A 10,775-nucleotide genomic window follows, 5' to 3' on the forward strand; every position below is an offset into this window, starting at 1 on the left:
CACCAGTTGAACCAATTAATCACTTTCATAGTGATACGCATATTTTATATAGGACAATATACCCAATCATGATTTTCTTGACACCATTCACAAACTTGAAATTTATTATATTGCATATTATAATCCATCATATTAGAGTATTGTGCGTTAAAGCTCTCATATGGATAAGTTGATTCACCAAAATTCATGATGACAATTTATAAACAACATAAATAAATAAGAAAAAAAAACGGAAAATAAAAGATATTCAAAGCAATAATTAATTAAGTTGTATTGATATAAATATCAATTCCCCGGAAACGGCGCCAAAAACTTGATACACAAAATCGCAAGTGTACGATGTCGATAAATCAAATAATATAATGATAAGTAAAAGTCGAACCCACGAGGAATTGAATTTAGTGCCAAAATAGTTTTAATTAAAATCACTCAAATCTTATTTTTGTTAGTTCAAATCACTCATTATAATTTTGTGTATCACATAGCATATTTAATATTCCCTTATTTTATTTTTAAAAATATTTTAGAAAATATTATTTTTTACCTTCTTATGTTGTTTAAAATTTAATTCATATTTTATTTCCTGTAAATAATTTTTCTCTATTTTATATCTAATTTAAGATATTATTAATAAAAATAAAGATATTTTAAAATTAAATGAATGATCAATTGTATTTTTTTGTTATTAGGCAAGCTTTCATCAATGAAATATATAAAAAATAAAAAGTAATTGACTCTTCAACAAATATAAATGAGCCACTCTAAAATTAATTATTGAATATTGTAAAAGTAATGACATAGAGTGCAGGTTCAAGAGGAATACATCCCAGAGCATTCTCTATAAATTGTGAAATTGTAGCTGGATTAGGAGTTAGTAGGTGTTTGACTTTTTCTTATGCCCTTTGGGCTAGTTTCTTTTTAAAGGAGGCGACCAACGGAAGCTCGACTGATCGGATAAAATTTGAAATTACCATTCAGCCGCGTTTTTGTTCCATCTCATCCACTTTTTTATGTACTTATGTCAATAAAATTCTTTTTCAAATAAAAATCTTTTTTTATACCGCAAATTTATCGTAGCGTATCCTTGATCCATGTAGATCTTCTCATGTGGCGGTTAGAAGAATATTGGTAAAGAATATTGGCGCTGAGGTGACACTCATTTATTAATGTAAAATGACATCCACCTCAGCCAATTACACCAATGAAACCGTGACACCTCAGAACCGTGTATGAATTTGAGGAAAAAAATGATAGTTCGTGCATGAAAATAAAAAAATTTAAACTACATAATTAAAATGAGATAATATATAAAGTTCGTGATTTTTTTTTATATTAACCCATAATTAAATGACTCTTCAATATATATGAGTGAGCCACTCTGAAATTGAATAGTGATGTACTTGTAAAAAGTTATAATGAGTCATCCTATAATTATAGTTAACATATTAAAATTTAATTTTTAAAAATAAACAAATTAGATTCAAATAATTTTTAATGCCTACGTCATTTCTATCGTCAGTGATTTCACTACCTCTCTTACATTAATTTTATGGAAAATATCAAATTTGATCTCTTTATAAGAACAATATCTACTCATTTAAAAATGTCTTCGAGTTTTTTATTATTCGACTGTGATTGGTGAGTCTGGTATATTCAGTTGCGGAACCAAAAGTTCAACTTACGAGAGTTGAAATTTTTACCTTCGGCTACTTAGAAAAATCAAACGACTATAAATATCATACAAATGTGGTAATTAGAAATTGTAAGGGCGCCGCCCTTAATATATGTAGGGGCAGTTTCTAAGAACGGTTATAAAAATATCTCAAAAATTTATTTTTTTAATTATTTTTTTCGGACGAAGAGGGTTGACCGTCCCTAAATCCGCTCCTGATTACCACTAGCTTAATCTTTTTATCAACTTTTTAGTAATATATTTTTTTTATCCCGTTTAATAAAACACAGATGATTTTTACATATAAATTAAAAAAGCATTATTTACTATAATATTTTTTTATTTTACCTCTATCAATAATAGCCTTGTAATTTGTGTATAGATTGGTATCATTAATTATAGAAAGAAAAAAAAAGATAAAAAAAAATCATATAAATTGGTACCGAAATAGAAAATTGCCTTCTCAAGTGAGACATGAAAAAATAGGATAAGTCCCTTTTTAAATGGGACACATGGAGTATGGTTTTTTTTTTTAATTATATATTTCTTGAAAAATTTTACAATTAAGAGGGATTAAAAGATATATTACCTCCATCTCATTTAAAAAATTTAATTTACTTTTACACACAAATTAAAAGAATATTTATTATCTTTGTTTTTTCATATTTTTTCATTTAGTTTTTTCTAGTATCTTAACTATATGTTTTTTTCCATTATTTGATTTTTTAACTTTATGTTTTTTTTTCTCATCCCTTAATTTTACGTTTTTGAGGACCTTAAGAAGTAAAAAATCAAAAATCAGGGGCAAATAAGACCAATTGAAAATTAAGACACCAGATATAAAAAACATAAAATTAAAGGACCAAATAAACCATATGAAAATTTAAGAACTAGATAAATAAAACTCGTTCAGTGACCATAAAATGGATTAATCTTAATAATTAATAAGTGACATATTTGAGTAATTATTTTAGTTGTTAAGTTAAAATTCTTACTACTTATCAATTTTAATTTGAAATCCTAACTTGCAATCTATCCACTTTTTTATCTCCTAATAATATAGTTTTATAGCCAAAGTGTTGTTTATGAGAGTGGATCCCCTGAATTTAAAAATTTCCTCCATTTTCCTCAAATTCGCTTAAATGAATGACATATAAGCAAATATTATATAGTGTTATAATTTTTTAGCCTAATGTTTTAAACAATCCCGACCTTTTATACCTTTTTCAATCCTACCATGACGTTAAAACTCGGTCAATTTTACACTATTTTATATTTTTTTATTTCAATTGTATCCTGAAGCATAAAATTGATCTTTTTTATTTGGCAAAAGTTCAAAAAAAATTAACCTTTTTTGTATTAGATTAATTTTTATATTAAATTGACCATTTTTGAAGAACTTTTTTGAATTTTTATCAAATAAATATAGGTCAAGTTTATGCTTTAAGGTACAACTGAAATGAAAAAAATGCAAAATAAGATATGATAAATTTTCAACGTCAGAGTAAGATTGGAAAGAGGATGAAAGATCGGGATTTTTTTAAGACATTAAGTATAATTCTTTATCATTTTATTTATATGTTATTCATCTAAATAGATTTAAAAAAAATGGAAAAAATTTGAACTTGAAGGAAGTATTTTGTTGTGCATATTTATTTCATAATAATAATAATAATAATAATAATAATAATAATAATAAATTCTTATTTATCAAGTTGGTGGAGCACGGTGCAACGATATATAATTTTTTCGTAACATATATTCAGTTTAGTGTTTGTAATATAATATTAATATCAGTCTATAAATACAAATTTATTGAGACATTATAATTTCACACTTTTTATAGCTTTTTTTTTTAAATTGATGATTTCAATAAATAATAAACTTTAAATTCACTTAATAAAAAAAGAACCTAATGCAACAATATAGGGTGGCATATTTAAATTTACCATGTATGATAATTTCTTCACATACGTACAATCTGCCACCCTATATTCTTGCCTAATTGTCATTAATATTTCCACTTGTAAGTATGCAACACTCTCTAATATAAATCTCATCCCCATTACCACATACAAGAATCTAATCATAAAATTATTTTGAAAGTTTCATATCAGTTCTATTATTAGAGCTTACCCACATAACTATAATCTAACACTTTGAATATTTCACTTCTCATATCTATTTAAGACACAACTCAAACACAATCTCAGTACACTCAAAACACTTGCACAAAAATATCACTTCTCTTAACTTCATCAACTAAACAATGGCTTCACTTCGATTTTTATCGATCGCCCTTTTCTTCATTTTCGCTAATCAATGTACCTCCCGCAAACTTCATGAGTTAACAATGGCGGAAAGGCACGATCAATGGCTTGCAGAGTACGGAAAGTCTTATAAGAATGACGAAGAGAAACTGAAAAGGCTTCAGGTATTCAAGAATAATGTCGAATTCATTGAGAAATTTAATGACGGTGGTGAGAAATCATATAAGCTTGGAATTAATCAGTTTGCTGATTTAACTAATGAAGAGTTTAGAGCTTCGTGGGCTGCTTATAAGAGACCTGTTAATTCATTAATGGCACTGACAGTGACACCGTTTAAGTATGAAAATGTTACCGATCCACCTTCTACCATAGACTGGACAGAAAAACATGCCGTTACTAGTGTTAAAGATCAGGGAACTTGCGGTAAGTTCCATGATATAAAATATCCAACATTTATTTCATTTTCATATCATTTTTTATTTAATTTGTAATCTTATTAGATTTCAATTTGGCACAAAATACTTTTGATAATAATGTATTGTTCCTTTTCGGTATGATACACAACAACCGAACAAAATATATTTTAAAATTTTAATCCATACAAAATTTATATTTATTATTTAAATTAATTTTCCATATGGTGATATATTGTCACTTTTCTATTTGATTTGACGACCTAGTGAAATAGATTTTTATAATATATTATCACATTGGTCATTATATCAGCATCTCTATAAGGGTGTACAAAAATTTATCAAACTAAATCGATAAATTTATTTCAGTTTGAAAAGTAAAGTTCCTTAAAAAATTGTTATTTATTTGATAAGAAACAAATTTATTTTGAACCATGACTTTAGTGACCTATAAAACAATAGATTAAAATGTAAATTAATCTAACTTATACATTTTGTATGAATAGGGAGTTGCTGGGCTTTCTCCGCCGTTGGAGCAACAGAAGGACTTCGCAAAATTACAAAAAATGATTTAACATCTCTATCAGTACAAGAACTTGTAGATTGTGACATCAAAGGTGAAGACAAAGGTTGTGAAGGTGGTTCGATGGAAGAAGCTTTCAAGTTCATCATAAACAACCGTGGAATCACCAGCGAAATTAAATACCCATACAAAGGAGCTGACCAAAAATGCGACCCTAAAAAGGTGACTTCACGCGTAGCAACAATTACCGGATACCAAAAAGTTCCGGCGAACAGCGAAGAAGATTTGATGAAGGCCGTGGCTAATCAGCCGGTGGCTGTCTCAATTGATGCCGGTTCCACAACGTTTCAATTTTACTCCTCTGGTGTTTATAGAGGAACATGTGGAACTGAAGTAAATCACGGAGTTTTAGCCGTCGGATATGGCCGGAGTAATACTGCAGCTAAGTATTGGCTAGTGAAGAATTCATGGGGAAAGAAATGGGGGGAAAAGGGGTTCATTAGAATGGAAAGAAACATAAAATCCAAAGAAGGTCTTTGTGGTATAGCTACAGATTGTTCCTATCCACTAGCTTAATTTTATTTATTTATTACTAATACTTTAGTAATAATTTTGTTAATGATGTAGTTCGGTTCGATTTAATAATAAATTTTATTTTGGTCGAGCGATAATCATAGAAATATGTACTATTAGGTTATAATACCATTTAAACCAATCAATTAGTTTCATAGTGTTCCTTTTTTAGTAAATGGCTGTAAGTTAGAAATCAGGAAACTCATAAGACCATCTCAACTAATTAAATTGACATGGTCTTAGCATTTGTATCCTGCTTTTAACAATCAAGAGTATTTTTAATGAAAAAAGAGTTAATAAAAATAAAAAACCAAAGATAACTAGCAAAATCTATAAATTGAATGTTTGTTAATATTTGGATAGATAACATAATTACAGAAAGTTGGAGTAGAATCCCACAAATTTTGCGTTCCAACTCAAGATCACTATTTTGCGACAACAAATGCACAATTAGCAACAGAAAACACCTAACGAATAGGAGTGTTTCCACTCCTGTTACAACCCCCCCCCCCCCCCCCCACCCCTCCCATAAAATAGCAAGTTTTTTTTGGATTCGGACTCGTACTAAACATGTCTATTATCGAGAAATAAATAATGAAACTTTACATATGTAGAGTAAAATAACCAAAACTGTAAAATATAGTAAGTTCATAGAGTTGTATTGAAGTTGATTTACTCTATACAGTGGGGACATATTCTATTTTAGAGTTAGGTTGGAGATGGTTTACAATCAATAGTCAGTGGTCAACATCAGTAGACTGCCGGCAGACCACCACTGGCCAAAATTCCAACCAAATTTCAATGACCAATACCAGAGTCTCGCAGCAGACCCTCGCTTGTCGGAATCGAACCACCACTCTTCCATTTCAATAAAAATACTTAAAAAAATAAAAATAAATTAACAACATATTTATGGTAGAGTAGAAAGTATAATTTTTAAAATTTTAAATATATTTTAGTAAATAAGTTTCAGAAAGAGGTGAAATATATATTCTTTTCTTATTATTTGAATCAATTAATTACTTTTACAGTATAATTAATACTCCTTTCATCTCATTTTAAAAAATATTTTTTAATACTTATTTTTTTTATATGGTCTATTATTTGCTACCTTAAAAAGATTTATTAAGTTTAAATATTTTTTTAATACTTATTTTTTTTATATGGTCTATTATTTGCTACCTTAAAAAGATTTATTAATTGTCTTTAATAGTAAGAGTTAGAGTCCCCCATCAATATATTATGACCTCTTTCTTTCGATGATCAATCCAATGCAGCATATTTATTATTAATAGATGATTTATTTATAGGAATCACTTTCATAGAAATAAAATAAGATGACATAATTTAGTGATTCTCATGTTTTAACTATGAAAATCCAAGTTATTCTACTTTTAAAAGAATTATTTAAGAATATTTTGTTATTTTACTTTTAAATAAAAAAACGTTGGACTGTTTTTTGTAAAGACAATTTCTCCACTTAAAATCAGTCCCCCTATATTCTTGTATTATGTCCTTAATATTTCCACATGTAACTCTAAAAAATATAAATCTCTATTTCACTACCACATACAACAATCTAATTACCAAGATTTCATTATTCAAAAATTTAAACCTCATAATATTCATTTTCAAACACATGTCACACTTTGAAACTTTCATACTAATCCTATTATTGGAATCCAACACTTTGAATGTTTCAGTTCTAATATCTCTTGAAAACCTTATTTAAGACACAACTCATCATTAACTTAAACACTATCACAGTGAACTTAAATGCAACTAATTAAAATGGCTTCAATTCTATTTTTATCGATCGCATTTTTCTTCATTTTTGCTAATCCGTGTACCTCCCGCGAGCTTCATGAGTTAACAATGGTGGAAAGGCACGGCAAATGGCTTGCAGAGTACGGAAAGTCTTATATGAATGACAAAGAGAAATTAAAAAGGTTTGACATATTCAAGAACAATGTTGAATTCATTGAGAAATTCAATGCTGGTGGTGAGGAATCATATAAATTAGGGATTAACCAGTTTGCTGATTTAACCAACGAAGAGTTTAGAGCTTCTTGGACAGCTTATAAGAGACCAGCTGGTGGTTCATTAACGGCTACGACGACTCCATTTAAGTATGAAAATGTTACCGATCCACCTTCTACCGTAGATTGGACGCAAAAACATGCTGTTACTAGTATCAAAGATCAAGGAACTTGCGGTAACTTACATTACATTAGTCTCATTTGATGAGGCACCTCTCATAACAATTTATTTTATTTTTGTCAAATCATTCTATTTTTTATTTGATAAATTTAAAATATTTTGATTTAAAATAAAAATAAATTTTGTATTAGTATTACCTTAATATCATTAAAATTTTAATACCAAAATCATAAGATAAAAGTTTAGTAACACTCCAACTATTTTACTAGCTTATTAATCTAGCTTACAAAATTTTATATGAACAGGGAGTTGCTGGGCTTTCTCTGCAGTCGGAGCGACCGAAGGACTTCGCAAAATCACAAAAAATGACTTAACATCTCTATCAGTACAAGAGCTTGTAGATTGCGACATTAAAGGTGAAGATAAAGGTTGCGAAGGTGGTTCAATGGAGGACGCTTTCAAGTTCATCATAAACAACCGTGGAATTACCAGCGAAATCAAATATCCATACAAAGGAGCCGACCAAAAATGCGACCCCAAAAAGGTGACTTCACGGGTAGCAACCATCACTGGATACGAAAAAGTTCCAGCAAACAGCGAAGAAAATTTGATGAAAGCGGTGGCTAATCAACCAGTAGCTGTCGCAATTGACGCCGGTTCAACATCCTTTCAATTCTACTCCACTGGTGTTTATCGAGGAACATGTGGAACTGATGTAAATCATGGAGTTTTAGCCGTCGGCTATGGCCACAGTAATACCGCGACAAAGTATTGGCTGGTAAAGAATTCATGGGGAAAGAAATGGGGAGAGAAAGGATTCGTGAGAATGGAGAGAAACGTAGAGTCCAAAGAAGGTCTTTGTGGTATAGCCACGGATTGCTCATATCCAGTAACTTAGTTTTATTCATTTATTATTAGCGTTTTAGTAATAAGTTTTTTTTAATGATGTAGTTCAGTTCAATTTAGCAATAATTTTTTTTTCCGATCGATCGATAATTGAAAATGTGATAAAATTTATTTGTCTTTCAATAGAAATATATCTATACTATATATAAAAGCACAGATGTGGGGGACATGCAAATTTACTGAATAATCCTTTTCAGTTTACTACTAAATAAAGGTTTTTTTAGTCATTAACTAATTAGTTATTTAATTAATCACTATTATAATTAAAGTCCTAATTAGAATAAGTGGCTACATTATCTCCAATTTAGTTTTTAATAGGTAAAAAATAACTAAATTGTCTCCAAATTAGTAGGAATACCTATCTTTTAGTTTGATTGAACTAAAAAATTAAAATACTGTATTTGATCAATATAATATTATTTAAATTTTTTATATATTATTTTTAAAAATATTATTAATAAAATTAAGTTAGTTATTTAATTATGGTTATTATTAAACCAAAAGAGAAATAAATTCAGTATGGAAAAGAATTTAATAACCGAATATATTATATTTATTTTTATAAAATTTCTTAACTAATTTAATATTAATTATAAATAAAAAATTGATATAATTATAATAAATTTACTAATATAGTCATTGACGGGTTGCGTTACGAGTTACGTGCATAGCACGTAATGCGAAACTAGTATATATATACCTATTAACTTGTAAGGCATCTTTACTGGTTATACAATATTTAAATGATGTGTCATGAAAATAATAAAAATATTAGATATAGTGCATATTTTAAATTTAAATTTTAACTTCAAAATAAGATGGTATATTGAATGAGAAATTTCTAGGTCATGTTTAGCTGTAAAAATATTTTCTCTTTTTTCTTTTCAGTTTTCAGTTTTCTTTTCATTTTTTCTATTTTTCTATTTTTTGTTTTCCAAATGAAAAAATAGAAAATCAGAATTTTGTTCGTTTGTTGAATTTTTTTATTTTCTATTTTTTATTTTCTGAAATTAAACAACATAATATTTCATTTTAACGAGATTTCTATATTTTTTTTCATGGATGTTGTATAACCTCTGAAAATATTTTAAAATATAAAATAAAATTCTTAATTATCTAATATTTAATTTAGGGTTAATGTCAAAAAAATCACGAACTTTACACGTTTTCTCATTTTAATCACGCAGTTTAAATTTTTTCATTTTCATGCACGAACTAACACTTTTTCCCAAATTCATGCACGGTGCTGAGGTGGCACTCATTCATTGGTGTAAAATAACCTCCACCTCAGCGAATTACACCAATGGAGTCGTGACAGCTCAGAACTGTGCATGAATTTAAGAAAAAGTAGTAGTTTGTGCATGAAAATTAGAAAATTTAAACTACGTGATTAAAATGAAAAAACGTGTAAAGTTGGTGAATTTTTGTGACATTAGCCCTTTAATTTAATATAAATACTTTTAAATATGAGGAGGAAATATGTGCTAAACAACTTTTTTTATTTCATGATGAATGTGTATGGCTTAATTCGAAAATAAAATGGTTGGATCATTGATTATATTTAAACTAACACCCGATAAGCGACAACCAAAAAAAACTTCAGCAAATTACTTTTGTTTCTGTATTTTTAATTTTTTTCTTCAAATATTATGCAATTGAAAAAAATGGTATCAATGTACTCCAATTTTGTATTTTAGTAAATATCATTATGAACAACTAAATAAGGAGAAGACGCACAATATTTAACCCAAGTAAAATTATAATATCTTCCCTAATATTTATACTTAAATCTCACATATAGAAATAATCATAGGTCCGGTTGAGTTTTAAACCGGTTAAGAATTAGACTGATCAAACTTGCCTAAAAAACGGTCAAATTCAAAATCGGGTAAAAACCAGACCAAAAATGGAGAAAGGGAATTCAGGTCGGCTTAATACTTTTTTGGAACCAAAATATTGGTTAGTATATAAAAAAATTAATTTATCTACAAAACATGTTTAAATAAATCATTGTTAATATAATTAAATAATTGATTATATTAAATTTAATTTTAATTTCAAATTAATTTTAATGTATTTTTTAATTTTTTGAATTTGGTGGAGCTTGAATTTTCCAGTTTCAAACCGGAGTGTTTGGCACTCGTCTGTCGCCTGACTGTCTCTGTGATCAAAATCAGAACTAAGCCAGAACATGGAAATCTCCGTCTCATTGATACAGATCCGCCGGTTTGAACCTAGGTCAATTTTGAGTCCAAACG

The 10,775-nt window shown here is 28.2% G+C and overlaps 2 protein-coding genes across 2 annotated transcripts; both read left to right on the top strand.

The window, feature by feature from the left end:
• The first annotated feature begins 3,875 nt into the window (after positions 1–3,875).
• LOC126654628 (senescence-specific cysteine protease SAG39-like) lies at positions 3,876–5,540 on the top strand. The gene is made up of 2 exons (XM_050348556.2): positions 3,876–4,365; positions 4,862–5,540. Exons 1-2 carry the CDS (start codon positions 3,942–3,944, stop codon positions 5,452–5,454), a joined length of 1,017 nt encoding a protein of 338 aa, XP_050204513.2. The 5' UTR covers positions 3,876–3,941; the 3' UTR covers positions 5,455–5,540.
• Positions 5,541–7,228: 1,688 nt separating this feature from the next.
• On the top strand, positions 7,229–8,633 carry LOC130014602 (senescence-specific cysteine protease SAG39-like). Its single transcript, XM_050348553.2, has 2 exons — positions 7,229–7,666; positions 7,917–8,633. Exons 1-2 carry the CDS (start codon positions 7,243–7,245, stop codon positions 8,507–8,509), a joined length of 1,017 nt encoding a protein of 338 aa, XP_050204510.2. The 5' UTR covers positions 7,229–7,242; the 3' UTR covers positions 8,510–8,633.
• Positions 8,634–10,775: the final 2,142 nt, after the last annotated feature.

This window comes from Mercurialis annua, linkage group LG7, assembly GCF_937616625.2.
Source record: "Mercurialis annua linkage group LG7, ddMerAnnu1.2, whole genome shotgun sequence".
Taxonomy (NCBI): domain Eukaryota; kingdom Viridiplantae; phylum Streptophyta; class Magnoliopsida; order Malpighiales; family Euphorbiaceae; genus Mercurialis; species Mercurialis annua.